General features: G+C 41.7%; 1 protein-coding gene across 1 annotated transcript in view; it reads right to left on the minus strand.

Moving 5' to 3' along the window:
• LOC149783242 (uncharacterized) overlaps nucleotides 1–27,908 on the minus strand; it is an 80,250-nt gene that overhangs the window by 24,370 nt on the left and 27,972 nt on the right. The window contains exon 9 of the mRNA XM_089933355.1: nucleotides 25,555–25,591. Coding sequence (XP_089789481.1) covers nucleotides 25,555–25,591 — 37 coding nt within the window. The remainder of the gene's footprint in view (nucleotides 1–25,554; nucleotides 25,592–27,908) is intronic.

Raw genomic sequence — 27,908 nt, forward strand, 5'->3', positions numbered from 1 at the left:
GTATGTATGTATGTATGTATGCATGTATTCATTAAAGATAACATATACGATGCATTTTACGCAAGATAAACAAATTCTATTTTTATTTATACCAATATGGTTTCCCAGCTGAAGCTTCGAAGATTATTTAATTCAGCATTTGTAAGTTGACATCAAGCTGTATCGTTTAAGAGACATGTCCCAACAGCATGCGAACGGAAGGGCAGATACTGTAGTTTAAGAGACATGTCCCAACAGCATGCCAACGGAAGGGCAGATACTGTAGTTGACATCAAGCTGTATCGTTTAAGAGACATGTCCCAACAGCATGCGAACGGGAGGGCAGATACTGTAGTTTCAACGTATTGCTGTAGATGACAAAATGTTTTCTTACTGCCTGTATACCTCCTGTGAGAGCTTTTCTTTAAGCATCGCATGACATGATGGGAAGCGTAGCATTTTTGCATATTAAAATTTAAGAATATATATTTTATATTTTAACATGCCAAAGCACAGCAATGAAAAATATGAAAAATATTTTGCCAGTAATTTTTACATACCGTATCTAAGTGCATTGGGTCATATACATTGAGTACATATATATTTAGACCCCTCTGGTGGCCTAGTGTTCCGAGCGTCCGCCTCGGACATCATGTTACGTGTCTGCTGCATGATGCTCCAGTGCTAGACATCACTATAAATTGCCACACTGCGGACATCGTTTCAATGTGATTGAACAATATTTAAAGTTATGTTAAAAATCCAAATCGCACACACACACACATGCACACACATTTATATTGGGTCATATATATATATATATATATATATATATATATATATATATATATATATATATATATATATTGTAACGGCCAAGCTAGGTCCTGATAATACTATCTTGGAGTATCGCACCAGGGATGAGTATGCTTCTTATCAGCTGACTGAGGAGGGGGAGAATGGAGTAAACTCGAACTCGTGATTTCTTTTCAACCATAACACAAGATGATTCATTTATTAAGAAACAGCGAATAAAGCCAGTTCATGACCATGACAGTCTTGTTGTTTTGTCCTAAGCCAAAATATTATCATTGTTTGAAGGTACTGTATGGTATATGATAATTTTATGCAAGGTCAGGATACACATTAGCACTATGCTATTAGTTCATTATATTATTTCTTCTGATGAGTGAAGATTATATTAGAGTTACCATATGTGGTTTTAGTTGCAATAAAGGTTACTACAGAAGAGAAACTATGACTTGATTGTAATTGTGAAATGTAAAAATCTGCAAGGAAAACACTTGCTTGACTTTACACCTCAACTATAGCGTAATACTTATTTGAAGTGAATTGGTATAAATGGAAGTAAATTGGCTGTCAAGTCGGTGAGGAAAACACTCACAGTGACTTAGACAACTAATAAATTATAAAATAGACACATAACTTATGTTTTATAGATTGCTAGAATAATCAAGTATTGTTGAATTGAATTTAGAATGTCAAGTCGGTGAGGAAAACACTCACAACGACTTAGACATTTTATTTCCCTAAGAACTTTGTTGGACCTATAATTTAAGAAAAAAAAGGAATTATATATTTGTAGTGTAGCAGAACTTTTCTGTATGTCTTTAGCTTCATAAAACTAATTAAATAAAGAAAATAAATAAAGAAATGAATAAAAGTATTGGTCTGTGAGGACAACACTCACTTGACCATATAACTGAATTTCAAATAACAAATGATAAAGCAATATCTATGTTGCTTGTAAAATAAATTAGAAATGACTAGAATGTGTACAAGTTGGAAGAGAGAAAGGAATTAAAATAATAAAAAAATAACTTAAATAAAAATTGATTTGCACTTAAATAAACTTTATAAAAATATTTACTGTCCAAAATATTGCCTAAAGTTACATAATTCTCTAATAAACTAAACAAAACAAAATAAAAAAAAATAAAAAAAAATAAAACTCACAATAACTGTGATGTACCTAGTTTGATGGCTGCTAGCTGACTGAACCCCCTCAAGCAGCCCACAAAGCCTTATATACTCCTGACAAAACCCACAAAACCCACAATACCCACAACGCCCACAAAACCCACAATACCCACAAAACCCACAACGCCCACAAAACCCACAATACCCACAAAGCCCACAATACCCACAAAACCCACAACGCCCACAAAACCCACAATCCTTGTTGGAATGTTCAAACCATCATGCGCTAGTATTGAATGTGTATATTTAGTTAATTTTCACAGTGATTATTTATGGAAATTACCAGCGGGATATTTTACACATTGCTACATTGCGAATGAATTGCCATAAGTAAAAATAGAAAAAGAAAAAAATTCAGTTTTGCATTTCGCGGCACATACCGTGTTAGTCTGTCGCTATAGCAATGGTTCGGAAACCGTGTTATGCACTCTTACAATATTACCGAGGTAGACCGCATGAAAGGGTAGTCAACAGTTATATGTACCAAATAAACAAAGAAGAGGAAAAACAAACTTAAATGCAATGACGTATTCAAATGAAACCCCAGGGACTATAAACACATTGAGTATGTAGTGTACAGTCTTAAGCTGTTAACTAGAAATAGCCATTAATCGAATTATCAAGGATGCCAGCCGCCGGCATGATACTCCCTATTTTCGCTATCACAAAAACACGTAGACTATACCAGCTAACTATTAATCGACAAGTAAACAAAACACAGGATCCTAGAAAATAGGAATGTCAACTCATTTGAGCAATTCACTGCTAATGCACAGATTTATAATTTTAAAAAAAATCTATACCGAATTGGACGGCTTGTATGAATAGTGTTTACCGTATATATGCATGCATACCTCACTCCCTAAATGCAAGTTATTACAATATATATATATATATATATATATATATATATATATATATATATATATATATATATATATATATATATTGAAAGCATTTCTATTGAGTGCATATATGTATATATGTTGAGTGTATTTCTATTGCATGTATACCTGCTGAGTGCATATCTAGTGAATGTATATTTGCTGAGTATACATCTATTGAATGTATCTATCTATCTATCTATCTATCTATATATCTATATATATATATATATATATATATATATATATATATATATATATATATATATATATATATATATATATATATATATATATTGAATACATTTCTATTGAGCGCATATTGTGACTTGTGATTTGTATGCCCTGATAATGATGACTTCTAACAAGACACCTTACATTAAGTGAATTGCTATTAGAAACCTAGCCATTTTGAAAGGCCAATTAAATGGCGCCACATCATTCAAAAGCCCTACAAACTAGAATATAAACTAGAATATAAAATGGGAAGAAAAATGTCATGCTAGCACACGTGAGTAGTGAAGGGGGATATTATAGGGTCTATGGGACTTATCATTAAAAATACCCTTGGGAACATATAGGGTCTATGTAAATTTAACATGGAGAAAAATCGTGGGAACATATAGGGTCTATGGGAATTAACATGGCCAAAAATCGTGGGACAATATAGGGTCTATATAAATTTAACATGGCCAAAAATCGTGGGACAATATAGGGTCTATGTAAATTTAACATGGCCAAAAATCGTGGGACAATATAGGGCCTATGTAAAATTGAAACAGGGAGGGTCTCTATTTTTTTAAAAAAAAATAAAAAACAAAATAAAAAAGGGGTAGGCAATGGAAAGGCTATCTCTTTTCGAGAAATATGGCTGGCCCTGAAAAGGGCCTTTGGGTTTTTCTTCTTCTTCTTTTAACTTCTTAACTTCTTCCACCATCCTCTTATTTTGTCCATCATTCCTTTCTTCTTTTTCTTTTCTGTTTCCGGCAGCCAGTCCGGGTGGCCCATGGCCCGGAACTTCTCTTGGATTTTCATCCAGTTTGTGTTCAGTTTATCGAATTCATCCCTTTTTTTCTATTTTCTTCTTCTTTTCTTTCATTGGACCACTTTTCTTTGATCTTCTTGACCTCTTTGGTCAGCACATTCCTCATTAGTTCTTCAGCTTTCTTAAGTTTTTCTAACCCCCACTTCGCGAAACACCAATCTGTCCATTCTACAATGTCTTCTAGAAAGAACCTTGCACTCGTCACATGATCTATCGCTTCTTTTAACTTACCCACTTTGACATACGGTGGGTTAATTAAACCTCTGATTCTCTTCTCCTCATCCTCTATCATTTCTTTTACAATATTTACGGATAAGTGGAGGCTGGTTACTTGTCTTGAGACGAAGTCTTTTGTCACTGCATACCTCCATTCCTGTTCAACCCTTTCTACTACACTCAATCCATCCACCATCCAATACCAACTTCCCATAAGATCGTTGTATAAAGCTGAAGCTGCTGGCATCTTCTTGTTTGCTTATTCCGTAGAATGGGTTCCAATGGCCAACACTGTTAGTTTTATACTGAAAGCGCGTACGTGATGGAAAACATCCCCTAAAAACATAAAATTGATCTTACCTAGATCATGACCTAACAACGCGCGTACGTGAAGGAAAACATCCCCCTACTTTTTCATTTCATATAATATAACCCCAACTATACTCTTCACATACGCTAAGAAACCCATAATCTACTATTCACACAAACATACCTGAGCTCTTACAAACACAAACACACAATCACACAAACACATACCCTCACATTTTTTAAAAAAAAGAGTTAGTGTTTATATTCACACTACTCTACCTACACACATTGGCAAATTAATAGTTATTTCTTTTCTAGAGTATTGGGTAGCCCTGAAAAGGGCTGTTTTTTTTGAACTCCTGATGCACCTATCTAATGGTTGCACCTTCCTGGCCTGGCGCCACACACGCATCTTCTTCCCCAGTCTTCTTTCACCTTTCTTTTGGGGAGCGCAGAGGGAGGATGATTCGCTTCAACACCCCAATCCTCTGTCTCGGGAATATTGAACGACATCCTCTCTTCTCTTTTCTTTTCCTCTTCTTCCCTCTCTCTTCTCTCCTCCTCTTCCTTCTTTACTCTTGCTTCTTCTACTATAGCCTCCGCTGATAGTTCGTTTACTATGCGCCTGGCATATTCCAGGTGCATCTGGAGTTCTAACAGTTTCACTATTCTGCTAGTCATTCTTCTGGCTGTGTTGATCAATCAACAAGGGTAGCTAGACTGCCCAGCGAGTTTCAATTTATAGTGAAAGCGCGGACGTGATGGAAAACATCCCTAATAACATAAAATTGATCTTACCTAGATCATGACCAAAAAACAACAACGCGCGGACCTAAAAGAAACACTCACTCACTTTTTTATGCTACCCATCACTATTGTAAAATTTTTTATAAATCACTTCAATAGACTATCCACATACGCAAAGCAATCCAATCTAACCCCAAATATACACCTCAAACAGCCCAAAAAAACAAACATCATTTTAATCTACTATCCACACCAACCTACTTTATCACTTACAAACACAAACACACAAACACACAAACACATACCCTCACATTTTTTAAGAAAGAGTTAGTGTTTATTTTCACACTACTCTACCTACACACATTGGCAAATCGATCGTTATTTCTTTTCTAGAGTATTGGGTAGCCCTGAAAAAGGCTGTTTTTTTTTTTTTTTTGTTTTGCTATGGCATTCTTTTTTTAGTTTCTAAGAATGCGATGTCCTCTGAGGATAGACTTTCTGGCGATAGGTCTGCTTCTTCGGAAAGAGAAGAAGAACTCTTTGGTGTCGATACGACAATCGACAAAGCCTCTGTCATGTTCAGGTTGCTGCTGCTGCTGCTGTTGCTGTTGTTGCTGCTGTTGCTGCTGTCTCTGAAGTCTGTACTTCTCTGTCCATTCTTCTTTTTCCCTGTTCATTTCTTCTCTGAAGAGCTCTTCTATCAGGTCTTCAGTGATTTTTAACATTCTCACATTCTCTATTTCTTCTGGCTTCGGTATCAGACTGTGTCTGACCCTATGCAAATTCACGTAGGCTTCGTTGAGTTTAGCTAGTTTGGAGCACATCTTCGTAGGAGGATGAGTCGACAATGGATGGTTAGACTGGAAACAACCCCGGTTCTTAAAGTCAAAGCGCGGACGTGAAGGAAAACATTCCCACACGGTTTTCGAGCCGCAACGTTTAGTGAGTGTCATGAGAGGGATAGTAAGAAATCAAAGAGCATCAATCCAACATTCTTCTAGCTAAACAAAAGACAAAGACATTTTTTCAAAACACAACATTTTTTATTCAAAAATCACTTAACACTAAACAACAACATTTCTAACATTTTTTAACATGAAACAATTTTTTTTCAAATGACAAACATTTTTTCTCAATAGACAATCTACTTTGAACAGGGCTGACAACGTTGTGAATGAAATTGTGATTTCCACTGTTGGAAATCATTAGGCCATTGATGGACACTACGTTTCCTAGCTTGAGACAAAAGATAAGCATAATGGTCACAAAACCATCGATCTACTTTCACATCGTTTCTAGCAGAAGAACGAGGATCGAAATGAGTCACTAAATGTTCTAAGGAATAGCCCAGGCTGCGATGATGCAGAAAATACACACAGTACTGTCCACACACCAAGGAATCTGTGCCTTGTAATTTCACGTTATTGAATCGGGTGGTTTGAGCATTTCTTCTCATGAAGTCGATGATATCGTCTTCCAAAGGGGGCAATCCGTACGAATCGAAATATTCCACACATCCTTCTTGAGGAAAGTAGACGGCTACCCAGTGGGTTCCTGGGAGATGACTGTCGTCCGTGTTGATCACGTAAGCTTGATGGTCTTTAGGTTTGCGATGAGGGAGTTCATCTTTAGCACAGACGACAGGATTCCAAGAAGCCGTATACGAACTGTGGTTCAAAAGGTAATAAAGTTCCCAGGTATCCATTGATTTGTGTGTATGTTTTTTTCTTCACAGGTAATAATACGTTGTCAATTCGATCCTGACTTTTTGCTTGAAAATGTCTGACGAATAAACGGTTATTCGTTCTGTTTCCTCACTCTGATTCAGGAGAGCTTCGATACGATGGATCTCTTGAGTGGTTAATGGTGGACAAGAATGCTCACGCAAGTCTTTATACCACTGGTGCAACACGTCTTTGTTTGAGATGAGACTCCAAGCTTCGTCCAGATACTTGTCCAATTTTTCTTCTTGACTTAACATCAGGCATTTATCGTGTTGAATTTGACTGGGATGATCGTTTTGACATCCATAGCAATTTTTCTTGATCAATTCCGTCATTTTGTCGACCAAGTGTTTGGCAAAACAGCAGACTAAATGGGCTTCTTGTTCTGGCCATCTCGACTTCATTATGATATCTTCTTCGTCTTTGTCTTGAGATTCTTCTCCTTCCACGGTCTCCTCACATTCCATGTCCAAAGTTTCTCCACTAGGTAAAGAGGGATAACAGTCTTCCATGGCTTTCTAATAATCTAGAATGACTTCTCTCAAACTGTTGATTTCTATGGTATTATGGAATTCTGCATACAGGATGACGTTCACTGTCTGTTTCAGTGCTTCTGCAAACTGAAGTTCCACACGAATCTGGCCGGATTTTATAGGGTGGAAATGTCCCTCGTCGCTGCCTTGGTCTGGAGTGAAATCGAAAGCCCACAAAGCATAGCCTCCTGCGTAATCCTCGTACTCAATGCCGTGACTGGTGTTGGTTCCTAACTGACCGGTGGCTTCGTACAGGGACAAGTACGATCTCAAGTAATTCATTTTTTGGGATCAAAGTCAGGTTCGAAAGGTCGGGTACACAAGGTCTTGCCATCACGACTGACTTCGATTTTCTTCACGTTGAAGTGTTGAAAGTTGAAAGGATTTTCTTTGAAGGCTCCGTTGAAGGCTGAATTCGAGACCATACCAAGGATTAAACGCTTGGGTAGCTGTCCTTGAAACAGATGATCTTCGATCATGGAATGATGGCTGGCGGGAATGGTGAACGTTTTCACTTCCACACGTCGGATGGGATACTTGGCAGTCGTTCTGCTCAACGTTTGACTGATGTCGTTACCCACTTTGGGTAACACTTCTACGCGTCGTACGTAGAGTTTGGCCTCCTGGATTATGCTTTTAGGAGCCTTAGTAAGATCAGCAACCTGCAAATGGAAAGCGGCACTGCTGCGATTCAGTCTCAAGCGGACATTGACCCCGTTCAGCAAATATTTCTCTTGCAACCACATGTCCAAATGCAAACGATCCATCAGTTCTAAACTCTTTTTACCTAGGATTTTGCTTGCTCTTGCCTCAAAGCCGGAATTGCTTCCATCTATTGTGTCGAACTTGCCCGCTACGTCAGGTACCCACAGCACACAGGCATTGAGATGACTATCCTTGGCATCTGTTCCGTACGTCAAGAGATTTTCCAGGTAGGCACGGTAAGGGTAAGTATCCATGCTGCTGCTGACCAGTTTGTTATTCAAGTACAAATCCACTGAGCTGAACAAGGAATGCATGAAATTGTTGACGGGAGCTATTTCGTTAGCGTCATCTACTCCACTATCATCTTTTTCTAGAACTTGGACCTTTAAGTACAAGTAACTGCTATTCAGATCGATGTAATCTTCGGGCTGTCCTTTGATTTCAAACTCGATGGGAGCGGAATCGGTCAATGAGGAGACGGGATGAAATTCCACCCATTGGGATTCTTGCATGGTCATCATGGTGGGGGGCATGGCAAACAGATCCAGTTCCGTCTTGGAACAGGCGCAAGACTCTCGGTGCATCATTTTTGTTGCTGTGTCTCAATAATCGAAAACGTCTAAGTCTCGAACGGTTCTTCTTTTCTTGGCCTTTCTAGCTTGAAGTCTGGTGAAAGGGTGTTTTCTTCGTCGTCGTCTCTTTCTGCCTTGTCCTTGCTGAATGCCTGACTCGGTAGCGTGCAGGGCATTTATAGGTGTGTCTCGTCGGCCTAAAATGTCTTTGCCCGTTTGCAGCAAGACATTTTTGCCTGCCCTCATGAAGGCTTCTTTAGGGTTTTGTTTGTCGATGATGACATTTTGGAGAAATTCTTTGCCTTGTGTCAGTGCCGCATCTTTCAAGGCGTGCAATCCGCGTGTCACCATCGGTTTCAACACTGGGGCCACCGAACGAAAGGCCGATTTTAACATGTCTCCTAAACCGTGTCCTCGCTGTTGAGCAACCCCTCGATACACTGGATACATGACTTACTTACTTGCGAGTCGTGAGAGAACCGTTTTCGAAAATGGAGTTTCACCGTGACTTTTCCTTTGGTGAATGGAATATCTTGTCCCAAATCTCCTTTTATAGTAATGTTGACCGTGTCCAAATACGACTTGCTGACAGGCAAATAGTGAGGATGTACAAATTCGCGGTGGACGTGATAAGTGTTTCCACCTTCCTCGTCAGCGTTCGTGGCAGAATCCACTTTGAAAGGAATGACACGCAGTAACGGTACGGAGGTGTGTCCCACCACGTTGTACTCCACCACATCGGAATACACGAACATCAAATTCAGTCCTTGGTTCAGTTCTACCGGGGTACGAAAATACTTGACAAAAGAATCGTTGTCGAAAATGCCTGGTAATTCGCCTTTTTGTTCTACTTGCTTCCTCATCTCCATGTCACCGCCCAACATGTCAAACAATCCATGACAAAATACAATGGTTACGATTTTAGGCCGTTCAAATTTCATCAAGAAGCGACGAGCTACTTTGTGGTACTCCATGGTGACACTTTTGTTCTTGACATTGACATTGGAACTCTTAAAAGCTTCCCCAAACACACCATTAAACTTGGTAGCTATGGTGTTGACCAAATGTTGACCGCTGAAATAATAGCCTGCGGGAATCAGCACGTTGTAGGTCCACGTTTTAGTTTTGTCATCATAGGTTTTATTGGTATGTGTGCTACTAGTCTTATCCAACTCTTGCTGCAAATGTGAGTCATGAACTTCCACCTTAAACCAATTTTGCTGGTTAATGACATTGAGGACTTGGGTCGGGTGAATCATTTCTACCAAAGCCACTTCCCAATGGGCTTCGTGATCTAAGGGGATGGCTTGAGGTAATTTGGCCGTGTAACAGCACAACGTGTTATTGGGAAACACCTCCATGGAACTGTCACTGGGTAAGGTTAAGTAAAATTGGTTTTGGTGACTCATAATTCCAGAGTTCTGTGGCTGTCCGAGGGGTTAGTGGACGTCAGAGGCGTGTCTCCGTCCAAAATGGGGTTCTGGTTGTGGTTGTTGGAGTGGTGACTGGCACTGGCACTGGACACAACGTTCCCGTTCGAGGAGAATTTCAGGGAGGGATTGGGAAGCAGGTAACCGATGCAACTGCTCAATAAAATGGTCCACAATTGTTTGTCTCCTTGTTGCAAACTCAAATTGGCGATGGCTGCCCCGATGACACAATACACCACGAAGATTTGGCAGAAAAAGACGATTTGCGTTTTAGGCACACGTTCTCCACACCACACCCACAAGGGTTGTTTTTGTAAATCTTGCACAGAAGAACTAGGTGAAGGAGGAGTGGTCGACGTAGCTGCGTCTGCTGTGTGAAAGGGCATGATGGTCACTTCTTCTTTTTATAGTCGATGACTTGCGAAGCGTCGATCCAAGAATCGAAACTGGGTGGATATCCTTTCCAACGTACTTTGACTTCTTTGACACGTCGTTTGCCCACTTTACGGGTTCTGCGTTCGAGAATGCTTTCGATGTCGTACACGTCGTCTTCTTTTTTGGTGACACGTTGTAACTCGGGCAAATAAAACGTTCCTTTGAGTACTTCTCCGTTCATGTCTTCCAATCTATAGACGGTAGGATGACGGCCATGCACTCGTCCAGTGAAGCGAAACAATTCGGTCGTCCAGTTAGGTAAGTAACCTTTGTCGAAAGTGCGTTTGGTTTTGCCAATGCGCACCCAATCTCCTACGGCCAACTCTCCACTTTTCTTGGGGACAGCCCTCGTCGGGGACGTACCAAACAGACGCTCAAACACCAGCACTTCGTTGTCGGGAGTCACGTCTTGCGGGGCACGTCCGATGCTTCGATGGTAAGATTGGCTGTACGCTTGCACCAGGTGCGGTAAGATGTCGATGTACTTCAGAGTGTGGTGATGCGTAAAATATTTCCACATGCGTTCTTTCAAAGTGCGTTGAAAACGTTCCACGATGCTGGCTTTGGTTTCAGGATTCTCGGTGGTAAAAAAATGAATGTCACGTTTCTTTAATTCTTTTTGGAAAGCTTGGTTCAGAAATTCGGTGCCTTTGTCCGTTTGCCATCGAAGAGGGTGACGACCGCTTTGTTTCAACACTCGTTGCAGGGCTCGCACTAACTCGCTGCTCGATTTGGAAGTCAAGGGCACGACCCAGGCAAATTTGGAAAAGACGTCGATGACACAAAACAAATATTTGTAGCCGCGATTGTAGCTGGCCAAATGAGAGACATCGGCTAAATCGGCTTGCCATTGATGATCGATGCCTTCCACTCGGGTGCGACTTCTGGCAAACTTGCGTCGAATGGGTTTGTGTAAAGTGTAGGTAGCTTGTTCTTGTAACCATCGTTGCACTTGAGGTAAACGGAGACTTTTCAGTTGCGTTTTGGCAGCACGATACAATTTTTGAACTCCTGCGTAACCTGCAGGATGGGAGGGATCGTAGTAAATGCTGGCTAAGACATTTTCCATTTTTTGTGTTGATTGGTGTCTTAATAAGGCACCCACTCTTGGAAGAGGCTACTCTTTTTCTCTTGGGGTATTTTCTTGGATTGCAAGGCTTTGCGTGTGCGACCGGCAATAGGTGTCGAAGAGGAGGAGGATGTCTGAGCAGGGGATATCGGTTCTTGTTTCACTTCTGTCTTCACTTCTGTCTTCACTTTCTTTTTCTCTTGTGATGAAGAAGGGGTGGCCATCATCTTTTTAATCCATCCAATTCTGGAGGTAGGTGGTGTTGTTAACTTGCGTACTTTTTCTGGTGGAGTTAGAAACCCTTCCTCTTCTTCTTCTCCTTTTTCTGTCTTGACCACTGGTACTGGTACTGGTACTGGTGATGGTGCTGGACTTTTCATCAAGGTCTTAAAATCTTTCAGAGTGGGTAGAGCTGTTTCGTCTAAAGCTTTCTGGTGAAAGAGTTGCAATCGTTGCAAGAGTTGACCGTACTTTTGCGATTTTTCTGTTTCGGACAAATCTTGGCGATCCATCAAGGACTGCAGTTCGTGTTGTAACTGGGACATTTCGGTCAAATTGGGATTGGGAGGTAAATGCGGGGTGCGTTGTTCTTGCCACCGATGGTATTCCATCCATCGTTTGTAAGGCACTAAAGCTAGTTTTCGTCCTTCCATGGGGTTGTCAGGGGTCGATTCTGAGATCTTGGGACTTCCGAGGGCCTTTTTATCTTGCTCCCACCAGTCCTCCCAACATGGTTCCCAAGACTCCTTTCAGTATGGGGCCTAACAAGAGAGGCAAAATGCCTCCACGTTGGACCAACATCTTCTTTTTTTGACGAATGGGAATTTTTTTTCGAACCATTTGGCGAAGAACGTGACGATGCTTGCTTAAGCATTGTTTCTGGTGTTTGGACAAAGGGATCGTGCCTTTCAAGACGTTCAAACAACATTCGCACACGGTATCGATGACCTCTTTGGAGGCCGTTTGAATGAGTTTTTTTCGTAAGGGTGGAGAAGCTTTGGACAGGACAGATAACAGGTCCCCATGTTTGGCTAAACGTGGTGGCAGTCCTTTCCTTCTCTTTCCTTGGGGTTTTCTGGAGGGTGACATCTTTGAGTCTTTAGGAGCACCAAAAAAACACTGATACCCTACTTGGTCACAGGCCTTTTTTTATACTGGAACGCGTCGCCACTGATTGTCTTTACGTTGTATCAGTTTGAGGACAGGCATGACACGTCGTGCAGGGGTACGCAGCGGACTAAATCGAGCCAGTTCTTGCTTGGACAAATCCAGTAAACTTTGTAACATGCCCGATCTTTCATGGACTTTGATTTTGGGAGAAGGTACTTTGTGAGCAGCAGCCACTGCCGCTAAATTGGAAGGTCCTGCCACAGGGGAAGTTCTTTTGGGGGTCATCAACGGAGAAGTTCTTGGTGTGATCAACGTCTCCAAGTACTCTTCAGTTCCTGGTGTCATCAACGGAGAAGTGGACAAACGTGAGGCTGCCGAAGACGCAGTCACTGCCGTGGCAGGTCGTGGTTTGCGAGTGTAAGGTTGCGTCCTGGCCGAGGTGCCTCTCTTGCGACTAGTTTTCTTCTGTGGACTTTTTTCTTTCTGGGGACTTCTTTTCTGTTTCTTTTTCTGGGGGCTTCTTTTCTTTTTCCGGGGTGGTGGTGTCTGGTAAGAGGAGGGTCCCGCCACTGGAGAAGTTATTCTTCTTGGGGACTTGGTCTTTTTCTTTTTCTTCTTGGGGCTTCGTTGGACTTTTGTCTTGGGGATAACTTTGGGGGCATTAGGATCCCATCTTAAGAGTGAGCGAATGATGACTCCTCCTAGAGTACCGCTCCCTCCAGGTTTCAAAATGATTTGTTTTTTGGTTTGAGTGTCGATGCGGGGATCGGCCAGTTGGACCAAAGCGACTTTGTTTCGATCGAAAAAGCGTTTGGTTTGATGAGGAATCTGAATGATTCCTTGGAGTAATTGACGTGCCGTCACCGTGAACCATCGTAAGACTTCTTTGAGACTAGCTTCTAAGACACGAGCTCGTGTTTGTGGATCTTTTTCTCGACTGATGCCATACAAGGCACGAATCAATTTGACGGGAAGATGCGACTGAAGGGACGTCATGTTCACACTGTGTGAGGCAGACGAGAAAGGGTCTGAGGTTTTTATAGATTTTTTTTCATGGGGAGTGAAATGAAGTCGAGGACGGAGACGTGTACAGGACAGGCCCTCCTTCTTGGCACCAGTGGTGAAACAAGTGGGTACGAAATCGCAAATCCTCGGGAGTCGTAGGTTTCAAATCGACGAGTAAATAGGCGTGTGGCATTTGAGTGGCATCGTCGTACGCCAAGTCAGCCAAGGCGTTCCTAACTGTTTGGCTAAGACTTGCACTTGCGATTTATCTCGAGGGCTTTTAAACAAGACCACGTAATGCGCATTGAGACTGATGGTGCGATGGGCTTTACTTTGTTGAAACAAATTTTGGGTGATGTAAACGACACTGGCATTACGGTGATGTCCTTTGCGCGTGAACCAGTTTAATTTCTTCTTCGTCTTCTCCTAACATGTCGTCGAAAATGACCAAATGGGTTAGACGGGAGTCAGAGACGATGCCATCGTCTTCTTTAGGAATGCCTTCCACAAACACGATGGAATCGCCTTGACTTTCTCGCAAGAGGCTGTACGCCGATTGCCACTCTTTGTAACACCACACGATTCGTTGAGGGGGCCGATCGATCAAATGATGTTTATGTTCGATCAAACGTTTGACGAATTCGGTTTTGCCTGAACCGCTAGGTCCAGCAATGAGCATGTTAAAGGGATGGCGAAGATACAAAGCCTCCCAACTGGCACGATCTAAGTGTTCGTCGATGACTTTGACAGTAGAGGAAGAGGGAGCAGAGACAGTAGAGGTAGCCATGGTGTGAGAAATGTCACTTGTGACACGAAAACAAACAAGACAAGAGTTTATATACTTTTTCAGAACACGTTTATTGAATGTTTTTTTTTCAAACATGAATACGAAAGACAAAAATACATAAAAGCCAAAGGCTTAAGTACAAGGATAAAAGGCACATGATAACTATGAACGTGGAATAAACACAAGTGTCTGTACAACAACCACATGTTTTGGGTAATGTTCTAACCAGTTCTATAGTAGGGGGTAAGGTCACACAAGTGTCCTCCCGAAAGGGTCTTTCAGGCCTGTCCACGACAGTCCTGTCCTGGGTGACGGGTTCGTCTGGCACGGGTTGAAAAGTAACTTTTTTCCTTGAACAACTCTCGTGCATACTGGGCCACTTCTTGGGTCCAAGCCTCAAAACCCCATTCTTTCCAGGCACGGACATCTGTCCAATGGGGATGTAAGTCACAAGCTACACACACATCGTCATACACGTCTTGGGTAGCTAAAAGTTGACGAATCTTTTTTTCCTGTTGAGGTCGAGAAGTATCCAGATGAAAACGCAAGGCTTTGAGCAAAAGGAGTTTTTCGTGACCATTTAAGGCCATTGAGGTGGTAAGTACTGATCGTAAAGAGTCCACAAAGAATCGGCTGGTAAACGAAATCCCAGAAAACAAGTCACTAAGACACACACCACTTGTCGTCCCAAATTGAATGGATACAGTTCTTGTAATAATCGATGGTAATGATCCACAGTTTGAATATGGTCATTGAGTTCCTTCCACGGAATCTGTTGGATTACATACGACATAAGTCGTGGCATAGCAGCCTGTTTTTATAGTCTCTTTGTTTCGAAAAGAATACACGTACTTTCTAGCCAGTGATGTTCGTTCTCCAGTTGGGAATGTAAATCTTGCATACTGTAACCGAAACGTCAGAGTTCGATTAGAAGTTTCCTCTTCCGCTAAGTAGATTCCACGTAACAAATGTTGGTAATCCTTTACCTTGTCTTCCTCAATGGGTTGCTCTAGGTGAATCTCGAAGTAACCAAAATGATCAACACGTGAATCATCGGGGGCCTGGAAGTATTGAACAAGGTCTGACCACTGAAACAATTTCTGACGAATCAGTTCTCTTATACCATTCAGGTACCAGTGGTTAAAGATCTGGTGACGTAACGGATGCAGTTGTTCTTTACGTTTCACTTGTATTTTCACCAGCTCTCGGTAAATGCGTTCTCTCAACTCCACAGGCAAAGCACGAATGTTCTCTAGCAAAGTATCCATGAATAGGTCATACTAAATCCTCTTTGGTCTGACACAAGAAATGTACTCTTTGCACAAACATGGTTTCACTTCAGTGTCGAATTTAAATCGTTGAGTCACTAATCTACACATTACAATTCGTTCAGAAGTTTCCTCTTTCACCAAGTTGACATTGTGTTCAAGATGTTGGTAATTCGTTAACTCTTCCTCTGGAATTCGATGCAGTACGTTTACAATGATGTAACTACAATCGTCCATACCAAACCAATCCTTTTTAAAACTAGAGGATCGTTGATCAATGTCTGTCCGATGGAACACTTTCATTTGAATCAATCCTTGTATAGCCTTCAGGTACCAGTGGTTCAAACACCGGTGACGTAACGGATGCAATTGTTCTTTACGTTTCACTTGTATTTTGACCAGCTCTCGGTAAATGCGTTCTCTCAACTCCACAGGCAAAGCACGAATGTTCTCTTGTAAAGTATCCATGAACAGATTATTATGGTAAGAAGTTACTTCAATGTCTCGGTCCCACTAAGGGTAAGTAATGACAATTCGGTGACCATCGAGCATGTTCAACGTAGGCCGAATCTTGCGGTTCCCAGTGGTGAAGTGACACACCGCAACTGAAGCACTTGACTTTATCTCCTTCGCCCAAGTAGAAAAATCCGGCTCTGGCTAATTCTTCGGGGGTCGGTCCTCCCAGATACTTAGGCCATTTTCCTTTGAACGATTGAAGACGATTTTCAAAGTCGCAGTATTCCGACAAACGCACAGGGAACGAATATTCGTCTTTCACAGGTTCGTTTCGATGAGGGTTGAGTGACATGGGTAGGAGTTTGCTCAGGGCTGGATGACATCCGTAGGGGGGTAGACGTGAAGGTGAACATTCCCCTTTAAAACGAAACCCAGTAAAATGTCCAAGAGGACGAGCGGCATCACTTTCGCATCCAACAGGTTTGACACGCACAGCATCACTTTCCATGATAGGGGTAGGGACACTAAAGTTCCCATGATGCTTTACGGCATCGCTCAGGTCACAAGGTACAGCATCGTACCCATCGCAAGGCTCACAATCGCATTCCACTTCCGAAGCCTCACACTTGAATTGTGCCCTTCTAAACAACTTGTTCTGTGTTTCTCTGAAAGTATTCATCTTGTTCGCTCGGTCTTGGTAGTCACAATGAACTATCGATCTTGACCATAGCCCCCTTTTTATACTAGTCGCAATGCAGTCTCCAGCTTGTACATCTTTCCTTTTTTACGTTTTTTATGTCCTGTTCTGGAAGGCACCATCTGTAAGGTACCGTCAACATTGTACCGTAGTGTGATGGGTGGAAAGACCATAGAAAGGTAAGGGCAGTGCGGAGACCATCGAGTATGTTCCAGAATAGCTGAATCTTTATAGATACATAGATCCATTCGTAACTTCAGTCCGCAAGCGAAACACTGTACCTCGTATCCCAATCCTGACTCAGGTCCCAAGTAGACAAATCCTGTTCTAGCTAAAACATGCGAAGAAGGTAATCCTTCCCTATCTGTAGGCCATTTCTGAAACGTGTCCAATCGACGGGCACAATCACAATAGTCAGGTAAGAAGACTGGAAAATGGTAGGGTTTGAACTTGGAGTTCTCATCGGGTTTCTCACTCGATTCTTGCTGTGGCGAAGTCATCTTTCTGGTGGGGTAACTATCCTCTTACAACCAATGTTTTATACCAACGTGTCCATACGGTAAGGTGAAATGATTGGGAAGTCGAACTCGCTTCTGGTACACGATTTGATAAACTTTTTCCAAAGGTCGACTGACGATGTGGTGAGTGGATACACGTACAATCTTGTTCGGCTGGTAAGTGGTCACTTTAAAGTTTCCATCCTCTCCCGATTGCAAGGCTTCTTTCAATACCCCAAAGTTGACCACTCGACTGGTACGTTAATTCACAGTCAGTCCCTTCCCTTTGCACGTCGTGTGCACTTCTCCTTGTTTGTCCCGGTATTCGTAGCCGTAATTTCTGGGACCGCCACTGACGAAACTTAGAATCTTGTCGTCGGGATGCTCGTCTGTCCAGGCTCCTAAACGGTCTCCTTCGATGTCAGGGTGATGTTGAATCGGGTGATGGATGTAAATGCAACTGTCCGTGTCAAAGTACAGGACGCGTTCCCCTAAATGTTCTAAAGCTTCGTACAATTTTTAGCTAGCATGAGCTGTCACGTAAGCCGCAATCATGACATTTCCAAAAGGGTCGTCTTGTACAAAGTCCAGATCTTCTTCGTAATTGACCAAGATTAAATTCTCTCGAACGACGTCCACGTGTTTCATGTATTTGGTTTTGTCGTGAATCATCTGGAAGTAGCGGGAAGGTTCTGTCAAATATTCCGTCTTGGGTAAACACGGTCGTTGTGCCATTTTACCCCACAAGCAATTTAACATCACTTTGGCAAACGATCGCCTGCCTTCGTTTTTCTCGATGTGGTCTAAAGTGATGCCTTCTTGTTCGTAGTATTTCTCTTTGAATTGTATTTGGTCTTCGGGAGTGTGACACCAGGAAGGATAGCCGCTGGCTTCTTGCTTCAGTTTCAAAAAGGCATCCACGTAGTCTGCGAAAATGCCTTTCTGCGTGGGGTCACCCTTGTGGTATTGTTGTGTCTTGGGAAAGTGACAAATTTCGTACACTTCTAACAGTTCGTATCCCATGTCCAGAGCTTTGAACAATTCCACGCTGACCCAGGTTCCCGTCAAGGCACGTTCTTCCTGGCTGTGATGGCAAGGTTGGTCTTGGTTGCACGTTTCGGCACAAGTACGGCACAAGGGAAACATCAGTTTGCCTTGACAATGGTGAGGTAAGACGGGATGGTATAGGTTCGTGGGAGGCAAAACCTTGCACTTGATCAAGCCATCGTATTGTCGAATGTTGACCAGGTCGATGTGTTCCGTCAGCAATTGCGTGTGCCCTACAGGAAAGCGACAATATTTGCACACGTAGGGATACAGCGAACACACGTCCAAGTATTTGATTTCTTCTCCTTTCTCTTCGTCGGCTTGGTACAGCAAACAGGTGGCATTGGTCCTTCCTCCGTACAAACTATCCCTCGGGTTCAGCGGGTCCATGAACTGGTAACTTTCCACGAGGCGTTTAAACTCGGGATCGGTTTTCATACGGTAATCGTACTCGTGTTCCCACATTTCCACCACTTGGTATCCTTGCTGTTCTAACTTTAGGCGCCGCTGACAAGTGTCCTGGTACAAGTCTTCCATGGTTCGTTGCAAAAACTGATTTTTAGTGCCACGGTCAGGGTAACAGACGGGACATCCGTGAAATAAGCAACCATTAAACTCGTACACGATCTTGGGGTTTTCTAAGTCCCAGCCATCGACCGAATACGTTCCGATGGTCTTTTCGCCCCCTCCGTTGCGGGCATGCTGAATCCACTTGTCTTCCTTGTCGCACAAGTAATGTAACCAACGTAAGGCTTTGACCGAGTATTGACGTTTGACATAGTTGGTCGTTTGAGGACTGATGACAGCCACGGTGTTTTGAGGCACGAATCGTTGTCGATACACTAAGGAACACGCTTTGGCAATGGTGCAAGCTTCTTTCAAAGGATCGACCCCTCCGTGTTCCATGAACAGTTCTCGAAATTTTCCACAGCAACGCCGTAAAATGTCCACGTCGGAACGACAATACTTTAGCATTTCTTCCTGAAAGTCGAAAGGGTCCGAGGCGTGAGCCTGGTACCAAGCGTAGAAAGCTTCTCGTTGTTCGGTACGCATGTTGTCGGGGTCGTAATAGTGAGCCTCGGGCAAATGGGGTAAAACGGCATGTTGATTGGCTTCCGTATTGAAAAAGTGTGGAAAGTACCCTTTAGCCATTTCTGTCATTCCAAACGTTTTAGGCATTCGACTCAAAGGCATGGCCAAATAGCTCATCGAATCTTTAAACTGTACTTGTCCCACTTGCATGAAAATGATTTTGGCTCCGTTCAAAGTCACTTTAGGACGCTCGGTGCCTTGTTCCGTATAGTACCTCAAAAGAAACTGTCCATCGTATCCGGAGAAATTGTGAGCCATCACCGTGGCATGACGATGACAATCTCCGTAACGTTCGATGTCCTCTTGGCTCCACGTCTTGTCGACGGGGTCTAAGACCCATTGGGCAAAATCGGCTAACGTGTTTGGTCCCCGAAAGATTTTTTCACGCCCTCCAGGAATCTTGCTGCAGTGAGGGCAATGACTGAAGATAGGTTCTTGAATGCACTTCTCGCACGCTCGATGAGCCACACAGAAATTAGGAATGTGAATGCCAGTCTCTTGCATGCATTCGAAATCGAAAAAGATGAAATTGCCTTTCTTCTTGTGACCGTCCTCTTTCTCTGGTGGGGGTTGGTATTTTTGCACGTAACATTGGTGTTCCAAGTCCACGATGTGGTGACAAATGTGACATTTTTTCTTTCCTGAATATACGTGTGCCTTGGTATTATTGGTACGTATGACTTGTTCACACGTAGGGCACAATCTCAGGAGTTGACAAGCACATTTCTTCTGTGAACCTTGCGTTTTCAGATGTTGTTGGTAACAGGTAGGGCTGACAAACGTGCGCAGACAAGTTGAACAAGGCACTGGTTCTTCGCTCAGACAGGGTGAAGAGGCCAAACATCCTGAGCATTTCGATCCACAATGCTTGTGTTGCTCTCGATTATTATAACCATGGTCACATTTCTCACAGTAATAACCGTATCCCAGGAATCCGGTGATACTGGTAATGGTATCGAAATGGTCATCGTGATGATAAACGTGAATGTATTTTCCGTCCTTAAAATCTTGGCCTCGAAACAACAGAGACCCGCGCACTTCTTGAGGGTACACTTTCAAGGTGTATCGTGGAGCTAGGGCATCTTGCAATTTTTGCATCTCAGGAATGCCACAGGGTGTGTCTTTGGACATGCCAGCTTGTCGTAACAGGAGTTCTGCTTCACTTCGTTGTTTGGCTCGGTCCGATTGTCGAATGTTCTCCCAGTCTCTTTTCCATTCTACCGTGTCGTTCTTGTTGGCATAGGTTCGTCCCACCACGATGGCACGGGCTAAACACATCTGGTCATGAGGATTGTGAATTTGGACAAGGCTACGCTTAATGCTGCGAAGGTCGTTCACCAATAACATCTTTTTGCGTCCAGTCCCTTGAGGAGGAGAGACGTGGGTCATGTCCAATGTGGCTTTACCATCGGTGATGTCAAACTGGTCATTAGATTGTTGTACGTGTTGAATCTTGTCCATGACTTTGGAAGCGGTCAATTCTGCAGGGGTGCTAAACTCGATCCAAACAGGGGATTTCAAACCGTCGTGTTGTATGGAAAGTCTCAAGCGATCGTCTTCTTTGGGTTGACATTGTTGCTTGAGTGCAGTGAGCAAAGAATCCCGCACCCCAGTGATAAACACTTCTGCTTTCTCTAACGGCACTTCAGCCTTGAAATCTTTAAACTCCACCGTGTATTTGTAAGCCGTGGTTCTAAATTTTCTAGAGGAGCGTTTTTCCGTCTCTCGAATGGAATAGTACTTTTCAGGGTTGACTAAGGGTGGTGAACTTGGTTTAGAGGTTTCAAATTCTGGTTCACTCATGTCCTCTTCAAAATCACTGGCATGAATTTGTGCCAAGATTTCAGCCCTGGTACGAGGCGATAGATCACGTTTCTGCCTCTTACTTTCTTCTTCTTTCTTCTCGAATGAATAGGATCGTTTCATCTTGAGTGAAAAACGTCAAATGACTCAAGTTCAAACACCATAGACTAATTTATAGTCATGGCAGACCAGCGTATATAAAAGGGTGTGTGTCTTGTCCTTTCACAATTCATTTCAGTCTCAAGCCGAGCACAACGATGGAAGAGACTAACCAGATGGAACGTTTCGTCAGAGCTTTGCGAGGGGTCATTAGAAAATTCTCTTCAGACCAGCCTACGGACTACTCTCCTTCCTTTCGAGATAAAAGTCAAGATACTTGCTATATCTGTCAGAAGAAAGGGCATTGGTCTTCAGAGTGTCCAGACCGTCAAAAAAGAAACAAAACAAGGGATAAAAAAGACAAAAGTCAAGATACCTGTTATTATTGTAAAGAAAAAGGACATTGGTCTCCAGATTGCCCAAAAAAGAAACAAGAGGAGTCAGAAGAAAAGAGGAATTCTTCAGAAGAAGAGAGGGATTCTTCGGAAGAAGAGAGGGATTCTTGTGAGGAAGAAAGAAGACAGGTGAAGAAAAAGAAACAGGAGAAAAAAAGAAGAAGGGAAGAAAGCGAGGAGGAAGAAGAAGAAGAGGAAAAGAATGTGACCTTGAAGAAATTTAAAAAACAGAGAGACTAAAGAAGGAGAAAGAAGAGGTTAATGAACTTTTTAAAGTGTTATGTTGTGAATTGTGAATTGGATTGTAAAAAATGGATAAAAGAATAAATTAATGATATAAGGTAAGTGTCTTTGAGTTTTGATTTTAAAATAAGAACGTACACTCACGCACTCATACACAGACACGTACTATAAGGGTAAAATGGGTGGGGTTTATTTTTGAGTTATTGGCAAATTGAAATTGTATTTCTTTTCGAGAAATGTGGGTGGCCCTGAAAAGGGCCTTTTTCTTCATGGTGAAGGGGTGAGTTTAAGCAATCAACTTTAACTGCCTTATGCCTTTGCCACGGCCAAGGCCTACTTCTGGACTGCGTAATGCTGATGATGATGATAATGATTGGGTTGAAATCACTAAGGGTGGTACGGTAGGCTTAGTCACAGGGTTGACGTGTTTAGCTCGGGAAGGTCGTATTCTCTTCGGTCGTGATAAAGAAGTCTGATACATTTGTTTCAGACTTCTTAACTCCGTTAAAATGTCCAACAGTACCGTGACCGTTTGATTTTCACCCTCTTGTTTCTTTGCTGCTACTTCTTCTTGCTGTTGTTGCTGTTGTTTTTTTCTTACCTCTTCTTCTTGTTGCTGTTGCTGTAGGAGAAAAGCCTGTTCCGCTTCCTTTTGTTGTTGTATAAATTTCTCCAATTCTTCTTTCTGTCTCTGTCTAAAATTCTCCACTTGCGGTAATGAAGAAGGTAACGAAGGTTCCGGAACAAATTCTTGCGAGGAAAGAAAATCCACAAAATCCCAATTCACCTCTTCTGAAAGTAAGTCCGGGTTCCCTTGGGCGGTCTCCCCTGCTGGTGCACCCCATTGGATCGTTTTCTGAGTTTCCGTCATGTTGAATCACTGTCGTATAGATTGACTGCACACAAGCGCTAGCGAATCTATATAGACTACATGACGTCACAGACTGCTCTCTTCGGATTGGATGCGGGCTGACTGAATTCTGTAACGCCTGTTCGGATTGGTGAATGAACTCAATCCGTTTCAATCCTACCTCTGCCTATAAATAATCGCAGTTCAGTGCATTGATTCACCTGTTCTCGTCGCTTCAAGATGTGGACCACAGTTGAGTCATCCACCCTTGTGTCTTCCATGATGTTTAGGACAGACATGCTCATGTATGTCCGATCCAAGTGGACCGTTGTCCACAGGACAAACACCAGCCTGTGGATACGTAGGATCTACGTCGAAAGACAAGGATGCCTGAAAAGAGTGCTAATTTACGGGCCAACAGTGAGACGCAGCCTAAGGACAAGAAGAAGACCAATGCGGTGCCCTTTATGTTAATGAATACATTAACATAAACCCAAAGGCCCTTTTCAGGGCCAGCCATATTTCTCGAAAAGAGATAGCCTTTCCATTACCCCTTTTTTATTTTGTTTTTTATTTTTTTTAAAAAAAATAGAGACCCTCCCTGTTTCAATTTTACATAGACCCTATATTGTCCCACGATTTTTGGCCATGTTAAATTTACATAGACCCTATATTGTCCCACGATTTTTGGCCATGTTAATTCCCATAGACCCTATATGTTCCCACGATTTTTCTCCATGTTAAATTTACATAGACCCTATATGTTCCCAAGGGTATTTTTAATGATAAGTCCCATAGACCCTATAATATCCCCCTTCACTACTCACGTGTAGGCTTTGATTACCTAAGTAATTAAGCGAAACCATATATTTTATTTCAAGTCTTAAATCTGTACTGCTTTGAAAGAATAGCTGATTATAAGAAGCATTCCTGCAGATTTTATTTAAACTGGGACGCCATATATAGGCATATGTTATTGTCAAGGAATTGCATAAATCCCTTTATTTTTTAAATACATGTACACTTTTTTGTTTACAACGATGCCCGAGGCTGATTTATGTATATTGTACAATATTTCGAAACGTTTTGTTCGGTTCATCCTATGCCGCACGTGGGATGTGTTTTCGACGGGAAAAACCGGTTACACATCAAGCGCACAAACGATGTAGTGCTACATTGTCTGTGTATAGATGCCTTACCGTAGAACGAAATCTTTACATTACCGAAATCAGTGAGCAGTCTACTTAAGAACTTGCAAATCTTCAGCTGTAGAGGTATGTGAGTTATTTATTCATTTCTTATGCATATTATAGGTTATAGCTATCCTACTACAACGTTTAATTTTGTATATTTTCTATCTAGCACCGGCTTGTGTAGTATAGTGCAAATATTTTCTCTTCTTGTATTGACTTTATAGGAGATTTGTATTAGCAATAACGTTGCATTTTATTAAGAAACGTTTAGTACCATAGGTTTCTTTTCGGACACGGGGTCACTTCTGAACTTGTTTATTGCTTTGCAATGTTCTACCGATAAAGTAATTTGTATAGCTTACCGTATATAACGTCATTACGTGTTATCGTATGTGCCCGTGTCGTTCCTAGTACACGGTGTTAAAATTATTTTCAGCTTATCAGAGTCCACGGCGTACCAGTTGTAAGGCTGACCATAGAAGTTGATCATAGCAGCTGGAAAGCTGACCATAGCAGCCGTAGAGCTGATTGAACTTTGTGTTGCTGGTAGAGTAGCAGGTCATGGAGTGTTGCTGACTGATTGGTGGGCGTGGATTGCTTGATTCACCAAGGAATTGTACGGTTGTCGGTGACTACATGTAATGCTGACGGTTTGATTGACCAGTGTGACTGGTAGCCAAGTATTCTTGTGAGGGATTATTTTGCGCAACTCCATACATGTATTCGTTTAGCCGTCGTCTAATTTTGGGGTTTGTCATACCCAGTATTTTTGGACTGTACAGATATTTTGTATGATATCTGTCCCATCGTTTCATCATTTTACTATATGAGTAAAGTACCTAATTTTTAGTATTTGAGTCAATACATTTTACTATATGAGTAAAGTACATCATTTTTAGTATTTGAGTAAAACGCATCATCCTTTTCGTCGTGTGAAATTACTGTGAATCATTAGCCTTTGTCCTTGTACTATTTAATGTTATTTACTTGTATTCACCTTTATGTAACATATTAGGTTCGTGCGGATTGTGTTAATTTTGTACAATATCTGGATCTTACGCGCGCACGTATTAATCATAATTATTTTTTTCATTTGAGTCATTCAGCAAAAATATTGTACTTGTATCACCATCAAAAATGTTTTAAATCCGAAATCCAACCCGGTTATCTTGTTATAGTTATAGATTTATATTACCAATTAGTTTACATCCGTGGTTCCCAAATATTTTCGAGTTACCGCCCCGTTAGTTATCCTCAACGCCCTCTACCTTATCCCGTGAAAAGCATTATTCAGCATAATCTGACCGCCTCCCCCCCCCCCGCCAGGGGACGGTACCACTCACTTTGGGAACCATTGGCTTACATGAGTAATAGCCCCGCCTTTTCTGTTTGCATTAGCTCTGAAATGAAAATCAAAACTGAAATCACATTATATCTTTTGTTTTCTACATCATTACACATTATTATTGATTTGGCTTTTGTAAGATAGTGAAATCTGATGCAAGTTAAACTGATTCCATGAAATTAGTTAAAATTTTAGGGATTTAATGAAACTCTTGAGTATCAAAGACATCGCACGCTTGGTTGTAATTGAAGAGATTTCGCAAAATCAATGGTTCAACATTGTTACACACACACACACACACACATATATATATATATATATATATATATATATATATATATATATATATATATATATATATATATATATATATATATATATAATGAGGAAATTTTATTGAATATCAATGTATTGGTGAAATGCAATAACTGAGGCCTTCTTTACTTACTTACATCTATAAATTTTATTTAACGTTTATATAGCTATAGAATCAAGAAGGAGAAATATCTAGGTAAAATGGGCAGTAAGTAACATGGACAGTAGGTAACATGGGCAGTAGGTAACATGGACAGTACGTAAGATGGACAGTAGGTAACATGGGCAGTAGGTAACATGGACAGTACGTAACATGGACAGTAGGTAACATGGGCAGTAGGTAACATGGACATTAGGTAAAATGGATATTAGGTAACATGGACAGAAAGTAATATGAGCAGTAGGTAACATGTACATTAGGTCACATGGGCAGTAGATAACACGGACAGTACGTAACATAGACAGTAAGTAACATGGGCAGTAGGTAACATGAACATTAGGTAAACGGATATTAGGTAACATGGGTAGTAGGTACCATGGACAATAGGTACCATTTGCAGTAGGTATAATGGGCAGTAGGTAACATGGACTGTAGGTAACATGTATATTAGGTAACGGGCAGTATGTAACATGGATAATAGGTAACATGGGCAGTAGGTAACATTGACAGTAAGTAACATGGACAGTAGGTAATATGGATATTAAGTAACATGGATATTAGGTAAAATGGACAGTAGGTAACATGGGCAGTAGATAACATGGACAGTACGCAACATGGGCAGTAGGCAACATGGGCAGGAAGTAATATGAGCAGTAGGTAACATGGACAATAGGTAACATGGACAGTAGGTAAAATGGATATTAGGTAACATGGACAGTAGGTAACATGGATATTAGATAGCATGGGCAGTAGGTAACATGGATAGTAGGTAATATGGACATTAGGTAAAAGGGACAGTAGGTAATATGGGCAGTAGATAACATGGACAGTACGCAACATGGGCAGCAGGCAACATGGGCAGGAAGTAATATGAGCAGTAGGTAACATGGACAGTAGGTAACATGGACAGTACGTAACATGGACAGTAGGTAAGATGGATATTAAGTAACATGGATATTAGGTAAAATGGACAGTAGGTAACATGGGCAGTAGATAACATGGACAGTACGCAACATGGGCAGTAGGCAACATGGGCAGGAAGTAATATGAGCAGTAGGTAACATGGACAATAGGTAACATGGACAGTAGGTAACATGGATATTAGATAGCATGGGCAGTAGGTAACATGGATAGTAGGTAATATGGACATTAGGTAAAATGGGCAGTAGGTAACATGGATATTAGGTAACATGGACAGTAGGTAACATGGACAGTAGGTAACATGGGCAGTAGGTAACATGGACAGTACGTAACATGGACAGTAGGTAAGATGGATATTAAGTAACATGGATATTAGGTAAAATGGACAGTAGGTAACATGGGCAGTAGATAACATGGACAGTACGCAACATGGGCAGTAGGCAACATGGGCAGGAAGTAATATGAGCAGTAGGTAACATGGACAATAGGTAACATGGACAGTAGGTAACATGGATATTAGATAGCATGGGCAGTAGGTAACATGGATAGCAGGTAATATGGACATTAGGTAAAATGGGCAGTAGGTAACATGGATATTAGGTAACATGGGCATTAGGTAAAATGAACAGTAGGTAACATTTGCAGTAGGTATAATGGGCAGTAGGTAACATGGACAGTAGGAAACATGGATATTAGGTAACGGGCAGTTGGTAACATGGGCAGTAGGTAACATGAACAGTAGGTAACATGGATAGTAGGTAACATGGACAGTAGGTAAAATGGACAGTAGGTAACATGGACAGTAGGTAACATGAGCAGTACGTAACATGGACAGTAGGTAACATGGATATTAGGTAACATGGACAGTAGGTAAAATGGACAGTAGGTAACATGGACAGTAGGTAACATGAGCAGGCGAATAGCTTCATTATATAATCCCAAAAAATAATTTTGTGACGAGATGCAGAAACGAAAA

This window comes from Sinohyriopsis cumingii, chromosome 14 (assembly GCF_028554795.1).
Source record: "Sinohyriopsis cumingii isolate HCF-2022 chromosome 14, ASM2855479v2, whole genome shotgun sequence".
In the NCBI taxonomy this organism is placed as follows: Eukaryota; Metazoa; Mollusca; class Bivalvia; order Unionida; family Unionidae; genus Sinohyriopsis; species Sinohyriopsis cumingii.